This window comes from Microtus oregoni, unplaced genomic scaffold (genome assembly GCF_018167655.1).
Source record: "Microtus oregoni isolate MIOR12 unplaced genomic scaffold, Mior012 000012F_ref0000307, whole genome shotgun sequence".
NCBI classification, from domain to species: Eukaryota; Metazoa; Chordata; class Mammalia; order Rodentia; family Cricetidae; genus Microtus; species Microtus oregoni.
The window spans coordinates 52,734,524-52,756,494 of NW_024543071.1; the positions used below are offsets into that span (position 1 = coordinate 52,734,524).

The following is a 21,971-nucleotide window of genomic DNA, read 5'->3' on the forward strand; positions in this document are numbered from 1 at the left end:
GTGTTGGAGGTACATACAGTTTTGAGTTGCCATGTGAGTGCTGGGAATTGAACCCAAGTCCTCTGGAAGAGCAACCAGTGCTCTTAACCACTGAGCCCCCAGATGTGGGAAATTTTGTTGGTGGTTATTCTACAGCAGTTTCCATTATTTAGATAGTGGATTTATGAAACTTTTTTCTAAAATTTTCTCCCTGATTTTCATATTTTTGAGGTAATTTCCTTCAGTTTTTCATCTTTTTTGCCATTTAGGTAAAATTATGGGGGCTGAAGAGATCGTTCAGTGGTTAAGAGCACTGGCTGCTCTTCCAGAGGTCCTGAGTTAAATTCCCAACAACCACATGGTGGCTCACAACCATCTGTAATGAGATCTGGTGTCCTCCTCTGGCATGCAGGCATACAGGGAGGCAGAATGTTGTATACATAATACATAAATAAATCTTTTTTTTAAAAAAAGATAAAGTTATGAAGTTTAATAACAAACACAGGCAATGACTTTATCAGGAGGCACCAAATGCTGCTGTCACTCACCGGAGGCCAGCCTGCCTTTGCCGTCGCTTAAGGAGGCAGAAACAGCACTGTTGGATGCTCTTTTCTTTTGTTTTCCTCTATAGCTTTGGCTGGCCTCGAACTCACAGAGATCCTCCCACCTCTGCCTCCCGAGTGCTGGGATTAAAGGACTGTACCACCACTGCCCGGCTTTCTTTCTTTTTTTCCTTTTGGCTCATGGTCTCCTGTGGCCCACTCTGGCCTCAAATTCAAGGCCAACTTTGAACTCCTGATCCTCCTTCCTCCGACTCCTGTGTCTTAGGGTGACAGATGGTGCCACCATCTATCCAGTTTATGGGCTCAATCCTTGTCTGTGCAAGCACTCTTATAACTGAGCCCCAGTGCTCGCTTTTTTGAGATATGACTTACTGTGTAGCTCAGGCTGGTCTCAGACTTGTGATAATTCTCCTGCCTCAGCCTCCCCAGGGCTGACATAATGCATGTGTGCTACCACACCTGGTGTCCTTTGCTAATTTCTTCTGTGAATACCACTCAATGTGGATGTCTCCATGGCAACAGAAGTGCTCCTGACCCAGGAGGAGGCTGTCCTTGTCAGGGTCCATCCCATCACTGCCAATGATAATCATCTCTAAAGCACTGGAGAAAGTAGACTTCAGTGTTACATGTTGACAGTTGACAATCATGTCTCTTTTCCTTTGGGTCCTTCTCAGCATGCCCCGAGATGGGGGGGGGGCAGCTCAGGCTGTTGGGTTCAGCGTCTTTCCCCACTTTCCATTTTGTAAAGCCTCTCCCAGCGACAGATACCTCGGACTGCACAGTCCAGTTTCTTTCACAGGGACTCACCTGCCATACCAGCTCACAGGATATAGTGCACCCAGATCGGCTCCATGGCTACATCCAGTTATTCTTCCAACTCTTTGTTGAGGAAACCTCATTTTGTTTAATATCAGTGTCATTATATCTTTGCTCTTAGAATGGTCGGATCCTCTATCTTGATGGGCAAAAGCCTAGCAGCTAACATTCAGAAGCAAGGGAATGAGGAGTGTTAGCTATTTCAGTGCTCCGTGTTTAGATTCACTAAGCCCACTCTTTAAACGACGACTTTGGTTTTTCCATCACAGAGGTTCACACTTCAGCGCACTCAGAACAGCTTCTCCCTGCATCGGCGTTAGGGAGGGCCAGCCTCTAGGATGCTGAAAAGACGCGGTAAAGTTCTAATTAAATTCAGTTTAAAAAGAGGACAAAGAACTTCGGCTCTTTGAAATCTAGGTATCTGGGTACAAATAATTCTTAGCCAATTGACTGGCAAAATATCTTCTATTTCAGAGTAAAATTGGTTCAAAAGGGCCAATATTTTAATTGACTCTTACACTCAAAGTTAGTTGCTGGCACCATGCTCTCTGATCAATAGCTGCAGTTTAGAGTTTCCCACAATCCTGTTCTTTCAAGTATAGCAGCATCTAGAGGAACAGTCCTGGCGTTGATTATAGATGCTAAATTTAGGTGAAAAGAATTGCCACTGGTTGTCATCAACCCCCACGTATGCATTGTGCCTTTTAGTACCATTTTTGCCCTCTTTTGTGCTGAACTCATTACTAAGGGCTCCTTTTAATGTACCATATCTAAAGGCAGTATTTTCAGGGTCCCATTGATTTTTTTTTAAAGTCAAATATACTTAATTGTTTTTACATTTTTTGTATTTTTTTCTTACAGTTGCTTCTACAGGAAGTGTTTATGGTGGCTTGGTCTTCAAGAAGTTTCTACGAGGTAAACAATTACTTAACTTCCAGGAGACTAAATCTCTTTTTGTTAATAAGTTTGTTGTTTTCTAAAGTACATTTATTCTGAAAGATATAATTCCTTGGTTTAGTGAAAAAAAAATATAGGATACCCACTCAAATTACACTTTGAGATAAACACTAGATGCTTTTAAAGATGAATTTTAGCCAGGCAGTGATGGAGCACGCCTTTAATCCCAACACTTGGGAGGCAGAAGCAGGTGGATCTCTGTGAGCTTGAGACCAGCCTGGTCAACAGAGTGAATTCCAGGACAGGCTCCAAAGCCTGACTCAAAAAAATACAAAAATATAAAAAACTTAAAAGATGTATTTTATTTTTCAATTATGTATATGTTTCCGTGTGTATGCCACATGTGTGTGGGTGCCTGCAGGGTTTACAGAGGAAGTCAGATCTCCTGATTCTAGTGGTTGTGAGCTGCCCAACAGGGGTGCCAAGAACTGAACTCAGGCCCTCTGGAAGAAGAGTATGTGTTGTTAACCCTGAGCCACCTCTCCAGCCTCAGACCCTCATTTTTCAGTATAAGTGTGTCTCATGTAACGCTTTATCCTACATTTTATCTGGCAGTTCCACTGCAACAATGAAGCTAAGTAGATGCAGGAATGGACATGGCATCCAGGTAATTCTAGCTTTTCTGACTATTCTCTGTACAACTCAGGCAGAAGTTTCCCAGATAAAGAAGATTTGTTCCTATGTAGTTCAGAAATGGACCATAAATGGTTCCCCTTGTAGTAATATAGTAATACTGTTCTCTATATTATATGTCAAAAATATGTTAACATTAGTATGGTTTAGGAACTTAAAATTGTTTATTTATTTCAAGACAGGGTTTCTCTGTGTAGAATTGGTTGTCCTGGAACTCGCTTTGTAGACCAGGCTGGCCTTGAACTCAGGGATCCATCCACTTCTAACTCCTGGGTGGTGGTGGCATTAAGGCATGCTCTAATACCACCCGACTCAGAACTCATTTTTTTTTTTTCGAGACAGGGTTTCATTGTTTAGCTCTAGCTGTCCTGGAACTTGTTTTGTAGACCAAGCTAGTCTTGAACTCACAGAGATTCACCTGCCTCTGCCTTCCAAGTGCTGGGCTTACAGGAGAAGCATAAATTTTTTAAAACTTTATTTATTGTACATGTGTGTGCTCGTGTGTGTGTGTGTGTGTGTGTGTGTGTGTGTGTGTGTACTAGAGAATAGCTTGTTGGAGTTGTTCCTTTCACTATGTGGGTTCTGGGACTTGAACTCAGATTGTCAGGCTTGGTGGCAAGAGCAATCTTGCAGTTTAGGAACTTTTGAAGATTGTAGGTTTAATAATTTCATCATCTTTTCTTTGACTTAGAAAGAGTCTGCATTTACTTTAAAGAGACCAAAATGGTCAGAGAACTATTGTGCTTCCATTTTTTATCTTCTGTGCTTGTGTGGTTTTGAAATATCTAGCCAGTGAATGTGTTCCCCTCTTAATTGTTAAAATGTAAATTTTACCAAGTTTAGGTTTCATAGGGGATGGAACCCAGGACCCCACACATGTTAGGCAGAAGCCTTACCTACCTCCAAACTATAGCCCTAGTTCCCCAAGCGATTGCTATTACTTTTTGTGGTGTTTGGGATGGAACCCAGGATTTTGCATATTCTTTGGTAAGGCAAGTGCCTTACCACTGAGGAGCATCACCATCTCTTGCTGTTTGTTTGTTTTCGTCTGTAATAACATAGAACATTTTATCAGTTTTATTATAATTTTTTATTAGAATTAAGGTATGGTTTAAGAATTTTACTTTTTGAGACTGAAAAGATGGCTCATCACTTAAGAGCACTGGCTGCTCTTACAGAGGACTGAGGTTCAGTTCCTAGCACCCACAATACAGCTCACAATGCCTATAACTTCCATCCTAGGGATCTGACTCCCTCTTCTGGCCTCTGTGAGAACCAGGCATGATTGTGTTGCATATACATATATGCAAACAAAATACTCATTAAAATTAAAAAAATTATTTAAATTTAAAAATTAAAAATGAACAAATTTTAACAAAAGAATTTTACTTTTAAAACTCTAATTATGTGTGCTCTGCAGGTATTTGTAACTAGACACATATATTTTATTCTGCCAGTTATATTTTGATAATTTGAACGCGGGCTGGAGCGACATTAATCATCATAATGTTATTATTTACATTTCAAATTTAATTTAAATGAGTTTTTATTTAAAGTTTTTGTAGGAACTTATCTGTAACTTTATAAAAAAATATCTAGATCTTTTTGTGGTTTTTAGCAGTTATTTACTAGTATGTTTTTAAGCATCTAATTTTGCCTTTCTTCTCCTTCATAACAACATTATTGATATTTGAGTTTCTAGTACCTACAGTGCATACGCTTTGGGAACAACTAACTGTTGGGTGATATTTTATTCTTTTGGCTTCTTGGGGGCTCCACCACCCAGCTCCCAAATAAATTACATAAAGAGGCTTATTCTTAGTTATGAATGCCTGACCTTAGCTTGGCTTGTTTCTTGCCAGCTTTTCTTAAATTATCCTGACTACCTTTTGCCTCTGGGCTTTTATCTTTTTCTATTTCTGTATACCTGTTTTTACTTCTTTCTCTGTGACAGACTGGGTGGCTGGCCCCAGATGTCTTCCTCTCCTTGTTCTCTTGCTCTTCTTCTTCCTCATTTTTTCTTCTGTTCACACTCTCTGCCTGCAGCCCAGCCTGTCCTTGCTCCTGTCTCACTATTGACTGTTCAGCTCTTTATTAGACCATCAGGTGTTTTAGACAGGCAAAGAATCACAGCTTCACAGAGTTAAACAAATGCAGCATAAACAAAAGCAATATGCCTTAAAATAATATTCCTTCAAAAAGACCACACCCATGGAGGCAGATTATGCTTGGGGAAGCAGCACATCCCACTTTTCCCAGCATGCCTGCCTATAGCTCAAAGTTGCATAGTAGCTAAACCTGGATAAACTGCTTTTAGAACTAGAGCATTTTCCCTAGAAGCAAGCCTTCTGTTTACACAGCCCAAGTCCTAATGTTTAAAGAGACAATAAGGATAAAACTGTTTTTGTTATGTTAATATGATATCATATTTTTATTGAGACATAGTCTTTTAACTCTTTAACAGACAGTCTGTGAAAGTTTGAGTAGAATGTTCTTTCTTTAGTGATTATCACAGTGGTTATTCTAGTGAACATTTATTATACTTTAGGCCTGTGCTCATTACAGAGGAGGGGTTTTTGTTTGTTTTTTGCTTGTGTGTTTGTTTTTGATTTCTTGAAACAGTCTCTATTAAGTAGCCTTGGCTGGTCCTTGGAACTTGCTAGGTAGACAAAGCTGACTTTGAACTCACAGAAATCCATCTGCCTCTGCCTCCTGAATCCCAGGATTAAAGGCATGTGTCTGGCCCACATACTTATATTTCTTCATTGTTGTTTTCGAGAAACGCTGCCCAATTTATGAGGTGCTGGGATGGGACCTATGGTCTCTTGCATGCTAAACAATCACAATTTCAACTGAGCTATATCCCCTGCTCAGTTCATACTTAGATTTTAGTCACTCTGCTCTACTGCCTCCTAAGCTATCTTGGAAGAAAGGAGGCATCAATTTCCTGGCCATAAGAGTTGCTCTGATTCCAAGACTTTTGGGAGCTCTGAATCCAAATTCAAAAGTCATGGACATGTTGGTACATGCCTGTGGTCACAGCACTTGAGAAATGGAGACCGGAGAATCAGAAGTTTAAAGATATCCTTGACTACCTAGTGAATTCAAGAGCAACCTGGATTATGTGAAACCCTGTCTCAAAAACCCAATTCTCAAAAAAAAACAAAAAAAAATTAAAAAAAAAACCCAATTCTCCCCTCTAAAAAAGAGTCATGGATCAGTTGCCTCAAAATCATCTCTATTATTGTTAGTTGCTCTTCCTCTTGGGATTGTTTCCATGGGATGATACAAAAAATGGAAAGATCATTCCTAATGCCACTGCTGCAGTTGAAATGTTTGAAAGTGCTTTGAAAGAAGTAATTCTATATAGACAGAGGAAATATGTTATGAGCAGTGGCAAGGTAATAGGATTTTCTATTATATTAACTAATATTTAATATGTGTGTGCAAGGAGTGGTCAGATTATAGGTAAAGCTGCTTCAATTAATATTTGTGAAAGTGCTTTGAAAAATGAAAACCCATAACAACAAGGAGTCAGTTTATTGCATTGTAACTAGTAGGGAGGAAGCATCAAGTATCATTTATAGAAATCACATTTTCTATACTAATACAAAATTTAGATAGTGTCATAGTGATTTAGATTTAACTTTTAATTTTTAAAACTCAAATAGTTTTGTTTAATATATTTTATATGAATGTGATAAAGAGTGAGTAGCTCTTTGTACAAATATGAAATATTATGGATCAAGTATACAGCAAAAATTGAGTCATTTGTTCAATGTCAGTCATATTTAGTAGCCAACTTCAGCTTAATCCTTCAGTTGTTAGGGCTCATAATACTAACCTCCACTCCATAATGCTATTTATTCATACTAATTAGTAGCATAAATTGCTCAGTGAAGCTCACAAAGGAAATTGGCCAAGACTAGGACTCAAATCCCTTAGCTCCTTGGCTTATGTGTCATTAATTATGCCTTTATTACTATTATTATTTATTTAACATTCCTGTAACACTGTTAGCAAACTGCTTAAATTGGTTCACTGTCTTTACACTGTTTAATTAGCTTCATCAGGGAGTTTCTGGCAGCTGATTTATTAATCATCAGGGTCCAGATGCTAAAGAGTTGTATATCTTTCAAAATGAGTAGCATACCTCTGAATTCAGTGTGAGCACACTGTCACCTTCATCCTTTGCTTGATCTCGCCGGTGCCTGAATGAGGTGCCACTCTTCTCTCAGGGAGCTGAACTGCCGGAATAATCTAACTTCCGTTGCCTTCACTTCTTTGCCTTCTTCCTTCTGGGCATTCCAGGTCATTTTCTACAAACAGGCTCATACTTATGCTGAGTTAATAAACACTTGACCAGCACAGCCTCCCAAGAGTCCTGCCTCTTTAGGTTCATTTTCTCTTTATCCATCTCCAGTTTCTAATGAGTCATGCTTTCATTCAGTAACTTTTTTTTTTTTTTTTTAAGTTTTTCGAGACAGGGTTTCTCTGTGGTTTTGGAGCCTGTCCTGGAACTAGCTCTTGTAGACCAGGCTGGTCTCGAACTCACAAAGATCCGCCTGCCTCTGCCTCCCAAGTGCTGGGATTAAAGGCGTGCGCCACCACCGCCCTGCTTCATTCAGTAACTTTTATTGAATATCTGCCTTGCCATGAAGTGACAGAAAGGGACAGCTCTGCAAATAAAATAGGATGTGGCAGGATTGGAAGGGAGCTGTGTTCCCTGAGCTTTTGTGGTGACCCAGAAGATAGTCCTCAAAGTCCTGTCACAAGTGTGCCTTTCTTCCTTTAGTTATGGCACACATGTGGAGGCTAGAGGATAACTTACAGGAGTGTTTCTCTCCTTCCCTACACGGGCCCCAGGACCTCAGGACTTCAGGCTTAGCAGCAGGCTATTCTGTTTGGGAGTTACTCTGGAATGTGTAACATGCTTTCCTAAATTGCTATTTGATGTATTTATTTCTTTTATTTATTTGGTTTTTCGAGATTCCTTTTTTTAAAAAAAAAGTTTTCAAGGCAAGGTTTCTCTGTGTAACAACCCTGACTGTCCTGGAACTCAATTTGTTGACCAGGATGACTTCAAACTCACAGAGACCCACCTGCCTCTGCCTTCCAAGTGCTGGGATTAAAGGTGTGTGCCACCACCACCCTGCTTTAAGATTTCTTTATAATGATATCAACATTCTTACAATTCTCCAGAGTTAGAAACCTTGCCTTTTTAAGAGAAGTGAGTTTCTCCCTTTTTCTTCGTTATATAATAAACTAATTTCTTGTTAATTATATCCTTGTAATATACAATTGTTTATTAAATTAATTTAAAAGTGCTTTTAGGGCTGGAGAGATTGCCAGGCATTAAGAATATTGATTACTCTTCCAGAGGATATGGGTTCAAAACCCAGCACCCACATGGCAGCTCACAACTGTCTGTAACCTCAGATCCAGGGAATCAACAGCCTCACACAGACATGCATGCAGACAAAACACCAGTGCACATAAAATAAAAATAAATACATTTTAAAAATCTTTTCTTAAAGTGCTTTTAGGCTCCTCCTTGAATGATTTCCTATGTGCTTATTAAAAACAAAACAAGCCAGGCATGGTGGCACACTCCTTTAATCCCAGCACTCAGGAGGCAGAGACAGACGTGTCTCTGTGAGTTCAAGGCCAGCCTGGTCTAAAGAGTGAGTTCCAGGACAGCCAAGGCTGTTATAAAGATAAAATCTGTTTCGAAAAATAAAACAAAAAACTCACGCAGATCAGATTTGATGCCACCTATCAATTAGAATAATCCTCTTGACTTTCAAGAGCGATGGCCACTGTACCGGCTAGTTTCATTTTAACTTGATACAAACTAGAGTCATCAGAGAGGCAGGTGGTGGGTGGGTCTCTTGAGAAAATGCCTCCATAAGATCAGGCTGTAGGCAAGCCTGTAGGATATTTTCTTATTACTGACTGATGTTGGAGAGCCAAGCTCGTTGTGAGTAGGGCCACCCATGGGTTGGTGGTACTGGGTTCTATAAGAAAGCAGGCTGAGCAAGCCATAAGGAGCAAGCCAGTAAGCAGCACCCCTCCATGGCCTCTCCATCAGCTCCTGCCTCCAACTAACCATCTGGTTGTGTTGCCTTAGCTTTCTTCAATAGATGGTGACTTGGGTTATGTAAGCCAAATAAACCCTTTCCTCCCCAAGTTGCTTTAGGTTATGGTGTTTCAGAACCAAGACAATTACTTAACTAAGACAATTACTAAGATAGATAAATAGGTGCTTAGAGTTTTTCATAACTACATTCAAATGTGTAAATTCTGTTAAACACTGTATGCTTATTCACTTGTGTGTAATTCTATTTATTTTATATATAAATAATTTATATTTACTTTATATATACATTGCCTGCTGAATTACTTCTATAATATATATCTATTTAGTAAAACTTGATTTTTTTCCAGTTTGTGCAACTTGCTTGGCTCTAGAAACTGCTTCCTTTACTTGGGAGAAAAAAGAGTGGTGAACTGCTAATAGAAGACAGCCACATCTATAGGTCCCTGCCTACTTTACTGTCTGTCTCTTCATATTATATTTGCTATCTATTTACTTCCATGTAAGAGCTTGTTCAAGGGTCTATCAGGGAAGACAGCTATTCAAATAACATTGGCTGAAGAACAGTCCTGCTATATTAGGAACACACATACAGTGTGTGACAGAGGAAGAGGACAACTGCCTAGCTCGTCAAATCAGCCAGATGAACCCTGCTGGTTAATGGGGTGACAGACAGCAACCATATTCTTACCTCCTCCAATTAGCTCCATTTAAATTATTTATTGCAGTTCTGGGGATCAATGGCAAGACCTTGAACAAGCCAGGTAAAGGGCAATACTCCTGGCTACACTCCTAGTCCTCCATTTTTTTTTTGCATAATTTAACTTTATCCAGTTTGGCTAGGCATTTTAAAAATAGTTACTTTTTTCTAAGTCAGAAAAATTTTATTTTTAAATTTTTTCAAAAAGCCAGATAAGAATACTAGGCTTTGCTGTGCCATCAGGGAACTTTTCTTCTGTTTTTATGCTGCTCGGGTGGCATCCAGGGCCTCTCGTAAGAGCCGCTGGAGAGTGTCTCTCATGAGCTGCTACAGTCCTGGATTTTCCCCCCACTAAACGTTTAATTTTGCCCTGCTCATTAGTTTATTTGAAAAGTCAATGAGAAATATTGACAGGTCTAAGCATGTTCAACATTGACAGAGCATCTTATAATGATCAACCTTTGAATTTATAAATCTGACATTTTTATAGCCAGAGAATAAAATTCTGTTACAATTTAACACCTTAGAAGGCCAACAATTCTAAGACTGAGAAATTACCTAACACCTGCCCCACCCCTAACGCTATCTTATAGCTTTAGTCTCGTTTTTCTGTAATAGGAGCTCAAAACTTGAAGTCTTTGATAGAATTTTAAATTTTTGTAGTTTTGCCGGGTGGTGGTGGTGCACACCTTTAATCCCAGCACTCGGGAGGCAGAGGCAGGCGAATCTCTGTGAGTTCGAGACCAGCCTGGTCTAGAAAAGCTAGTTCCAGGACATGAACCAAAAAGCTACGGAGAAATACTGTCTCGAAAATAAAAAAAAAAATTAAAAAATTGTAGTTTTGTAGATGTATTCATTTTCCTTGTGAAAAGACGCATAATTCAATTCAATCAGATTTCAATCAGGTCTGTTATGGAAATGATAATTAACTTCTCCTGTTCCTTTTTTTCCCTGAGGATGTCACTATGTAACCTTGCCTGACACGGAACATACTATGCACAGAGCTCTACGTTTTTTCTGCCTCCCTAGAGCTGGGGTTAAAAGCATGAGCCACCATGCCCAGCTCTCCTGTTCTTTAAACAAGACATGACATCATTCATTTTTTTGAGAGGTAGGTCAGACCTGTTATCTGTTTCAGAGATGAGGAAATCCAGACTTACATCAGCTTGTTATCCTAAGTTTAAAGAGAAGAATTTTGTGGTTTCATAAATCACTAGTTACCCATTAAACCAGATGAGACCAAGTTTTTGGTACTTTCTGGCTGCCAAATTTGCCTTCCATTAGGGAAGATTTTATAAAGGTTGGCTAAAGACCAAAGAAACTAGAATGAATTGGTTTCTGTCTTCTTTTGTTTCCCTTAATTTTGTTTTTTTTTTTTTTTTTTTTTTTTTTGATGCAGGGTTTCTCTGTGTGGCTGTCCTGGAACTTGCTCTGTAGATCAGGCTGGCCTCTGACTCAGAGATCCAGCTGCCTCTGCCGTCTGAGTACTGGGATTAAAGTTTGCACGACCACCCAGCAATATTTCTTTTTTTAACTCTAATTTTTATGTGTATGGGTGTTTTGGCTGCATGTTGTTTGTGTACTATGTGTGTGCTTAGCACCCATGGAGGCTAGAGGAGGGCATTAGATTTGTGGAGAGCTACAGACAGTTGTGAGCCTCCAGTGTGACTGATGGGCTCTGAACTCGGGGTCTCTGGAAGAGCAGCCTTAATTGCCGAGCTACCTCTCTAGCACCCTCCCTAATATATCTTATTATGTTTTAACTTATTTTTGCAAGTATGTTTGTGCACCTCATGCCTCAGTGCATGTGTGGATAACTTGCAGGAGTCTGTTTTCTCTTTTGACCAGGTAGGGCTCAGGGATTGAGAACAGATCCTTAGGCTTAGCTCCCAATCACTAGCAAACTATAATGGAACTTGTATCTAAATTACGAATGCTACTATTACGTGACACATTTTTTAAAAAGACAATTTCAAGAACCATAAAAATATATATGGAGCTTTCTGTCCCTCTTTTGAAGAGTGCCACCCTCTCTTCCCCCACTTCTTGTTCTTTCTCTCTATCTCTCTCTACCTCTATCCCCTCTCAATATATATATATATATATATATATATATATATGTATATGAAGTTTGTTAAACTTAATTCTACTTCAGTTAGTCTCAACATTTTCAATGGAATAAAAAACTGTATGCATTAAGATATTAATTCGAGTCATTAAAGTTAATTAGCCTGTATTGAGAACCATATGCTCAGAATAACCCCTGTGCTGCATGCACTATGCATTCATTCAATGCTTCACTTATTCGCAAAACAACCTTATGAAGTAGGTGTTTTTAAAAGATCAAATAACTTAGCTGGGTGGTGGTGGCACACACCTTTAATCCCAGCATTCAAGAAGTAGAGGCAGGTGGTGGATCTCTGTGAGTTCGAGGCCAGCCTGGTCTACAGAGTGAATTCTAGGACAGTCCCCAAAGCTACAGAGAAACCCTGTCTTGAACAAACAAAACAAACAAACAAACCCAATAACTTGCTCAAGGACACAGTTTGAGCTCCTGGTGTTTCTGCTGTTCACGCTAACAGAAGTGGGTGGGGCAAGTGTGAACATAACTAAATGCCTATTAATAGAAAAATGGCTGATTTATGGTAATATCTTTTTTCTTGGTGTGGGGATTAAATATTGAGCAAGATGTTCTACTATTGAACTAGGCAGTATGCTACATTTGGACAAACAGTTTGTCATTAAATAATTACTAGATGACTATGCTATAACATGAAAAATGCATATAACATACTAAGTAAAAAAGCAGCAGATATATTGTAAATGTTATGAATACAACTGTATCAAAAGACATATGGAGATTCTAAAAAGAATACAGTAAGATGCTAACATTATCATTGTGTACATTTTAACAATTGTTTTGTTAATCTCTGTATATATATGTGAGTATGAGCAGGTGTGTACCACAGCACACATGTGAATGTCAGAGGACAACGGTCAGGGGTTGATTTTTACCTTTTCCACCATAGATCCTGGAGATTGGATTCTGGTCTCACGTCATCAGGCTTGTGTGACGATCAAGTTTACCCACTGGGCCCTTTGCTAGTCCCAAGATGTTTTATTGTTGCTTTTCCCTTTTTTCTCTATTTTCACCTTTTCCTTCTGTTTTGAGTCTTGCTTTGTAGTCTAGGCTAGCCTTGAACACACAACCCTTCTACCTCAGCCTCCTGAGTGGGGATTACACGTGTGAGTCATCATATCTAACACCCTTTTCTTAATTTTCTAATTTTCTGAAATGAACTGTATTATTTTTATAAGAAAATGATTTAAAGCTGGATCTGGTGGTACACACCATTAATCCCAACACTTGGAAGGCAGAGACTGGTGGATCTCTATGAGTTCAAGGCCAGCCTGGTCTACATAGGGCTAGCTAGGGCTGCATAGGGAAGCCTGTGATGGTGACCAAGTTGACATTCAGTTGCTATTTTGTTTGCCTTACAAACTCATGGTTTTCGGCCTGACTACTGTACTTTAACCTGATACCATAATAACGCTCGCAGAGAATGCACCGGTAAACAAAGTGGCTGTACCACCGCGTTTCTAAAAGTGAAGCTAAGACAGTGCAGATGCACTCTTTAGGCAATTGTGGTTTGAGGTCATGATTTACAGTGGCTATTGTTCTGTTTTAAAACAAACTTAGACACATTTTAGAAGAGGAAAATCAGCGATATAAGTGATGTTTCAGAAATGTAGCATCAACTCTTCATGCACTACTTTCAGTGCAGAGGAACTCTAATGCAGAGGAACTCTAATGCTCATAGGGCTCACCCACCCGAGAAACTCACCAGCCACAATGTGCTCAGCCTCTCAGGTCTTGGACAACACCATGGGCCCACACAAAGGGAATATGGAGTGAGAATGGCGTGGGCACAAATTCAATTATTATTATTTTTTTGGAGGGGGGTCAAGACAGAGTTTCTCCGTGTAACAGCCTGGAACTAACTTTTTTTAAAAAAAAATATTTATTTATTTATTGTGTGTACAATATTCTTTCTGTGTGTATGCCTGCAGGCCAGAAGAGAGCACCAGACCCCATTACAGATGGTTGTGAGCCACCATATGGTTGCTGGGAATTGAACTCAGGACCTTTGGAAGAGCAGGCAATGCTCTTAACCTCTGAGCCATCTCTCCAGCCCTGGAACTAGCTTTTGTAGACGAGGCTGGCCTCCAACTCACAGAGATTCGCCTGTCTCTGTCTCCCAAGTGCGTGTGTCACCACCACCCGGCAAAAATGTATTTATCATGTATACAGTGTTCTGCCTGCATTTATGCTTGCACACCAGAAGAGGGCACCAGAGCTCATTACAGATGGTTGTGAGCCACCATGTGGTTGCTGGGGATTGAACTCAGAACCTCTGGAAGAGCAGGCAGTGCTCTTAACCACTGAGCCATAAACCTGCACCTGGCTCTATACAACCTCAACAGTCAGATGTTTAAACCAAATGTGATTTAAACTGCCTCCTATGATACAGTTGAACAGAGATACAAAGTTATTGAGTGCAGGTGAACTAGGAGGCAGGTTTAACGGAGCTCAGGAATAGGCTCTAGGGGAGCAGTCTTCAGGCTGTAAGTATGGTGGGGGAGAGCTACGGTGGACATCTTCTACACGTACTATCAATATTTGCCCTTGGACTAGAAAGGAAGGCTTACCATTTATTTATCTTAACCTCACGCTGGGGAAAAGCTTTGACATTTTCCCATGGGTCTGAGGCTGTAGTCCTTGTCATGGCTGGTCATGTCAATAGCACACATTCACTCAGGTTCTCTTCTGCCTCTTGTAACACTTTAAACTTAAATAATTTTTGTGTTTTTAAACACTGAGCACTCACTCTTATTGGCAGATTGTGAAGGTCAGAGGTCAAAGTCTGGTGCCTTCTTCAGTCCCTCCACTGAACTTGGAACTCACCACCTATTGGCTGGACTGGCTGACCAGCTCCAGAGATCTGAACAGCCAGCCTGCCTGTAGCCTTGACAGTATTCACCTAAATGTGAATTCCTTTGCTTTTATCTTGGTTGGGGTTTGCTGAGATTTTTAGCATCTTAAATTTTAGGAAATTCTGTCCCTGCTCTTAAACTATTTTTCCTTTCTAAGCTACCTGTTAGTCTGGGAAAAAAGTATTTTTCTTTCTTATTCTAATTTTCTTCTCCTTCTGGGACTTCCATTATATATATTTTAGACTGGTTGATATTTTCCTGCAGAGCATTAAGACTTTATTTGTTTTTCTATTCAGGCTGGGCCTCGAACTCCTGGACTACCAACAGTCTTCTTCCCTCAACCTTCTGGGTAGCTGGGTCCACAGATGCATTTCACTGGGCCCTTTGGGGATATTTTTGTTACTGGTCTTTAGAGATTTCAGTGACTCTTTTTTCATGTCTACATTGCTGATAAATCTATCCAGCGAATTCTGTAGTAGGATTTAACTTTTCAGTTACAGAATTTCCATATGGCTTTCTTTGTTTTTCTTCCTGTGAATGGTACTTAGTTATCACTAAGTCTTTATTACATTTCTTTATTTATGTGTGTTTGCATCCATGTATGTGTTTGTGCGTAAGAGCAAGTGTATGGGTGTGTGTGTAGCACAGTGTGCATGGAGGTCAGAGGACAACTTGGAGGAGTCAGTTCTCTTTCTGCCGCATGAGTTCTGGGGGTCCAAGTCAAATCGGCAGTCATGCCAGCTTTCATATTATTTATAATCAAAGCTCTGGGGAGTTGTTTTGTTTTTGTTTTGTTTTTTGAGACAGGGTTTCTCTGTAGCTTTGGAGCCTGTTCTAGAACTTGGTAGACCAGGCTGACCTCAAACTCACAGAGATCCACCTAGCTCTGCCTTCCCAGTCCTGGGATTAAAGGTGTGTGCCACTACTTTACGGTGCTCTGGGGAATTCTTAAGGACACACATACACACAAAAACAAAACAAAGCAAACAAGCCAAAAAACAGGTGTCAGCCTTCTGTTCTGTGTTGTTCTTTGTCTCCGTAAACCTTTATGAGCCAGCTGTCTTCCAGTTTCACAGACCTTCTTGCCCCCAGTTTCACTTGGGAAGCAACACCTTGAGTGCTCATGCACAGTAGTAGGATGCAGTCTGTGGCACTTTCGGTTTATTTTTCATGCAGCTTTTCAAGCTGGCCTAGGCTAAATTCTCCGAACAGAAAGACTACATGCTTCCCACTGGATATTCCCTTCCATTCATGTACTAGTTTGACATGGGTTTTCTGGGAAGATTTCTGCTGAGGAACTGTAGCCAAAATTATGGTAACTTTCTGGCCTCTCCCGGCTGCAATGTCCTTGACTGCTGTGATGTTGAGCTCCTTCAGCTGGGCCTTGATGTCCAAGTCTGTCTTTGGTTTGGTTGTCATCTGGGAGATACCCAACTCAAACTTGTCTGTTTTCCAACTTGGTAGGGCTCGTGGTTTTGGCACTTGGAACTGAACATGACTTCATAAATGCTGGCCTAGGAAAAGGCCCATTTGATTTTCTATAATGTCTGTTTCTTAGCTGTCATTCCCTCCGTATCAGTTCATTCCTCACTCAGACTATTTGAACATATTTATGTTTCCTTCTGCTGATGTAATGTGTTGAAGGAACCAAAAGGAAAAATGGGAAATTATGACTTGGTATCTTCATTGGTCATTTTGGTGGAAATTTCTCCACTACCAAAATAAACCACGTTCACTAGGTGGTGGTGACGCACACCTTTAATCCCAGTACAGGGTGGGGGTGGGGTGGCAGAGGGCGGAGACAGGTGGATCTCTGTGAGTTCAAGGCCAGTCTGGTCTATAAGAGCTAGTTCCAGGACAGGCTCCAAATACACAGAGAAACCCTGTCTCAAAAAAAACAAGCAATCAAGCAAGCAAACAAACAAAGAAACAAAGCCAGGATCCTCAAAAGTGCAGCCACAGGGTAGACAAGTTTGTTAGGCTGTCACTTAACAAAAGTGACAGAGCCCAGCTGTGGTGGCGCATGCTTTTAATCCCAGTACTCAAGGGGGGGGGGGCAGCTGGATCTCTGGATTCGAGACCAGCCTGGTCTTCAGAGCGAGTTCCAGGACAGCCAGAGCTACACAGAGAAACCCTGTCTGGAAAAAACAAAAGGAATGGTGACAATAACTGCCATCCTTTGCTTTTGCTCCTGAGTCCGCATTAGTTGCAGCTAACATTTATTTGGAACTAGCTTCCATAAATGAACACATTCATAATAAAAGCTTTAAAGTCACCCCTCAGTTTAGCATCGACTGTGTATGCCTACTTTCTGAGTTGAGAACTGCCATCTTGGGGAGTTCACCTGTGCCCCTTGTAAAAGGATTATCTATTACAGGTGGGCATGTTGACTGTTTACTCCTCATACCTGAGCCCTCAGCTGCTCCCTACCACTAACCATACACAGCTCTGCTTTAATTGCTCGGGGCCTTAAGGAGGGGCTAGAGCCTGTAGGCCAGGGAAGACTAGAGGGAAGGAGCCTCCATCTGTGTGGCTATAGGAAGCCTTCATTCCTGCTGGGTAAAGGCTTTCAGGGAGCACCCACACTCCGGTAAGTAACTCCTTATCTATGCTCTATAAGGAAACCCAATTAGCTCATTGGTTCCCCAGAAGGAGCTTTGGTTGAATTGGGCTTCTGTTTGTTGTTGGGATCTTAGGAGAAGGGGTTGATACTGTACATGTCTACCCCAGGATGGAATATTAGCAACATTTGGGGCATACTTTACAGCATAAGACAAAACTTAGAATGGGTTTGGAAAGAACAGTAGTATTGTCTCTGATATGGAGAATGAGGTAAATATCTGAAGTGTGTGTGTGTCCTGGGGAGTTATAGAAGAAATTTACTTTTCGGTTTTTTTGAAACAGGGTTTTTCTGTGTAGCTCTGGGTGTCCTGGAACTCACTCTGTAGATCAGGCTGGTCTCAAATTCAGAGATTCGATTGACATCACCTATAGAGTGCTGGAATTAAAGGTGTGCATCAACCTGCAGAGAAAATTTTAACATGGTGTATCCCTATAAAGCTTATGGCGGGGCATTGACAGTGCAGAGAGCAGTGAGACATAGAACTAGGATAAAGCCTCCGAAGAAAGGGTTTGGTGTGAGAGACATCCCAGGATGGCAGTCTTCCTCCAGGTGGGCTGGGTTGAAATGATTCCTTGATATTTGGGTCCTCCTTGGGATCCTGGAGATGCTTTGGGAACTGCCAAAGGTTTAGAGCAGGCATTACATGTATTGGGAGTAGCACCTGGGGGGGGGGCAGAGGAGTCAGCAGCTACAGAGGCAGCCTGGCCACTGATAGAGGTAATAAGAGACCTATCTGAGGCCAAGGTGGCAGCCTGGAGGAAGATTGCGGGACAATGGGGACACTGCAGCAAGAAAGGGATTGAGGTTGGTAGCTGTAGCTGTGGTCTTAGACTTGTTGAATAAATTGGGTAAAAGAAATGGAGACATGGACATGTTGGTCTGTGATTTTATAAGACTAGAGGGCCCAGATTAGACCAGTAACACAAACCCCTCCTGGAACCCTAGAACACTAGAACCTAGGCCATGCCATGGTAAGGAGTCAGATGGTGGTGAGGAAAGGAGGAATTAAAAGTGACCACAGACTCCCCTAGGCCTGACCTTTTACATAGAGAATTAATACAGAGAATGGGAGGTCTGTAGTTCAGCGTGCTGATAGAGGCCTAGCAATGGGCAGGTGCAGACTGTGGTAATCAGGCTATTCAGCCCCAGAGCTGTTGAAGCTAGAGACTTTCATGCCAGCAATGGAGGAGCTCCTCACCTGACTTGTGAGGCTGTGGGACATGGATCAGGTCAACCCGAGTTCTGCAGAGCAAAAAAGCTGAGCAATATAGCTACTCATCCTTCCTTCACAGTATAGCTACAGAGGCTTCACAACCTAAGGCAATGTGAGGGGAATCAGTCCCTGACAATGGCTCATCCCTGCTTATCCCCAGCTGAGGTCCCTGTGAATATTAGAGACTGGAAAACAGTAGATACGGAGAATTGATAGCAGTGCTGAGCCCTTGGTAAGTCATGATCAGTATGATAGGAGAGGCTTTGGCTGATTCGTGCCTTTTTTTCTTTTTAAAAATTTATTTAAAAAAAAAATGTGAAGCCGGGCGATGGTGGCGCACGCCTTTAATCCCAGCACTCGGGAGGCAGAGGCAGGTGGATCTCTGTGAGTTCGAGACCAGCCTGGTCTACAGAGCTAGTTCCAGGACAGGCTCCAAAGCCACAGAGAAACCCTGTCTCGGGAAAAAAAAATTATTTATTTATTTATATTAGATAGGTATTCATCAAGTATGCCAGAATGGCCTTAAACCTGAGAAATGCTCTGACCTCAGCCTCTAAAGTGCTAGGGTTACACCAGTGGTTCTCAGCCTTACTAACGCTGTAACCCTTTAATATAGTTCCTTATGTTGCAGTGACCTCCAACCATAAAGTTATTTTATTGCTATTTCATAACTGTATTTTGCTACTGTAATGATTTGTAATGTAAATATCTGATATGTGACCTGAAGGGGTCATGACCCACAAGATTACAGGTATATACCACAACATCTGGCTTGTACAATTTTATTTTATATCAGATAATGTAAGTCATATTCTATATCTTGTTATCTTCCTCTGATGCTGATTTTATTATTATTTTTATTTATTATTATTTTATTGATGTTGATTTTTATTTGATCAGACCTTGACCTTGTTAAGTCTTGTTTTATACGTTTTAAGTGGAAGGTTTAAGAAAAGTCAAGACATTTTCTGAATTCCTCTGAATTAGTGTCATTCAGTCTCCAAATTCTGAACCTTCAGAATTGGAGAGGTCCCAATAAATGGTCTTGGTGGGTGTGCACATTGTCACACAATTAAAATTTCCCATCAACTTTAATCATTAAAGACATGTATGAAGAAGTAGTTTAATATTGACAGTGTCTCATTTCTCCCTTTATACTACATGCAAAAATATCAACTCTTTTTAAAAATGGTTTTGCTGGTTGGTTTAGTGGGACTTGACATCAGGGCTTGTTAACAGTAAACTTTTTTTACATTTATTTTGTGTATGATGCATATGTGGAGGTCAGAAGACAACATACCAGGGTCTCCCTTCATCTACCACATGGGTTCCAGGGGCCAGAGTCACCAGGCCTGGTCACAGAGCCTGTTCCTGCCGAGCCAGCCACCTCTTTGACCGCTCATAAGTATTTAAAATCAATCTCTCCTCTCCTCCTGTCTTCCTCCCTCTCTCTCTTCTTTCCTTTTCTTCTTTTTCTCTATATGGGCTATGAATTTAAGGACCTCAATAATAAGCAAGTGTTCTTCTTATTCTTTCTTTTTGCAAGAAAACTTTTTGGTTTTTTGGTTGTAAACCTAGCCTTTAATGACTGATCCATCTCTCCAGTCCAAAGTTTCTTAATTTTTTAGATTATTATTTTTTATTGATATTTATTGAGCTCTATATTTTTCTCTGCTCCCCTCCCTGCCTCTCCCCTTCCCCCTTTAACCCTTCCCCAAGGTCCCCATGCTCCCAATTTATTCAGGATATCTTGTCTTTTTATACTTTCTACTTCCCATGTAGATTAGATCTATGTAAGTCTCTCTTAGTGTCCTCATTGTTGTCCAAGTTCTCTGGGATTGTGGTTTGTAGCCTGCTTTTCGTTGCTTTATGTTTAAAAACCACCTATGAGTGAGTACATGTGATAACTGTCTTTCTGGGTCTGGGTTACCTCACTCAAAATAATGTTTCTAGCCCCATCCATTTGCCTGCAAAATTCAAGATGTCGTTATTTTTTTCTGCTGTGTAGTACTCCATTGTGTAAATGTACCACATTTTCCTTATCCATTCTTTGGTTGAGGGGCATTTAGGTTGTTTCCAGGTTCTGGCTATGACAAACAATGCTGCTATGAACATAGTTGAGCACATGTCCTTGTGGCACAATTGAGCATCCTTTGGATATATACCCAAAAGTGGTATTACTGGGTCTTGAGGAAGGTTGTTTCCTAATTTTCTGAGAAATCACCACACTGACATCCAAAGGGGTTGTACAAGCTTGCATTCCCACCAGCAATGGAGAAGTGTTCCCTTTTCCCCACAACCTCTTCAGCATAAGTTGTCATCAGTGATTTTGATCTTGGCCATTCTTATAGGTGTAAGATGGGATCTCAGAGTTGTTTTGATTTGCATTTCTCTGGTGAGTAAGGATGTTGAATATTTCCTTAAGTATCTTTCAGCCATTTTAGATTCCTCTGTTGAGAGTTTTCTGTTTAGGTGTGTACTCCATTTTTTTATTGAATTATGTGATCTTTTGGTGTTCAATTTCTTGAGTTCTTTGTATATTTTGGATATCAGACCTCTGTCTGTTGTGGGGTTAGTGAAGATCTTTTCCCATTCTGTAGGCTGTCATTTTGTCTTGTTGACTGTGCCCTTTGCTTTACAGAAGCTTTTCAGTTTCAGGAGGTCCCATTTATTAATTGTTTCTCTCAGTGTCTGTGCTGCTGGGGTTATATTTAGGAAGTGGTTCCCCATGCCAATGCGTTCAAATGTACTTCCTACTTTCTCTTCTATAAGGTTCAATGTGGCTGGCTTTATGTTGAGGTCTTTGATGCATTTGGACTTGAGTGATGTGGGAGTGTCATATATCAATCTGTTGATTTCATTGGTTAAGTAATAAAGAAACTGCTTGGCTGGCCCTCATAGGTTAAAACATAGGTGGGAGGAGTAAACAGAATAGACTGCTGGGAGGAAGAGGAAATGAGCTCAGAGACGCCATGCTCCCCTCTCCTGGGAAGATGCATAGCTCTGCTCTCTGAGGCACATGTGATGAAGCTCCGACCCAGGATGGACATAGGCTAGAATCTTCCCGGTAAGCGCACCTTGGGGTGCTACACACAGATGACTAGAAATGGGCTAAATTAATATGTGAGAATTAGCCTAGAAGAGGCTAGATAGAAATGGGCCAAGCAGTGTTTAAATGAATACAGTTTGTGTGTTGTTATTTTGGGCATAAGCTAGCAGGTGGCCAGGGTGCTGGGGACACAGCCCCACCGCTCCTAATACAACAGAACGGCACCCAACGCTCTTATTACAACACTTGAATTTTGTGCATGGTGATAGATATGGGTCTATTTTCATTCTTCTACATGTTGATATCCAGTTATGCCAGCACCATTTGTTAAATATGCTTTATTTTT

The 21,971-nt window shown here is 40.7% G+C and overlaps 1 protein-coding gene across 1 annotated transcript in view; it reads left to right on the forward strand.

The window, feature by feature from the left end:
• CUNH11orf80 (chromosome unknown C11orf80 homolog) overlaps positions 1 to 21,971 on the forward strand; it is an 82,250-nt gene that overhangs the window by 10,243 nt on the left and 50,036 nt on the right. The window contains 1 exon segment of the mRNA XM_041662194.1: positions 2,220 to 2,273. Within this exon segment, the coding sequence (XP_041518128.1) occupies positions 2,220 to 2,273 (54 nt within the window).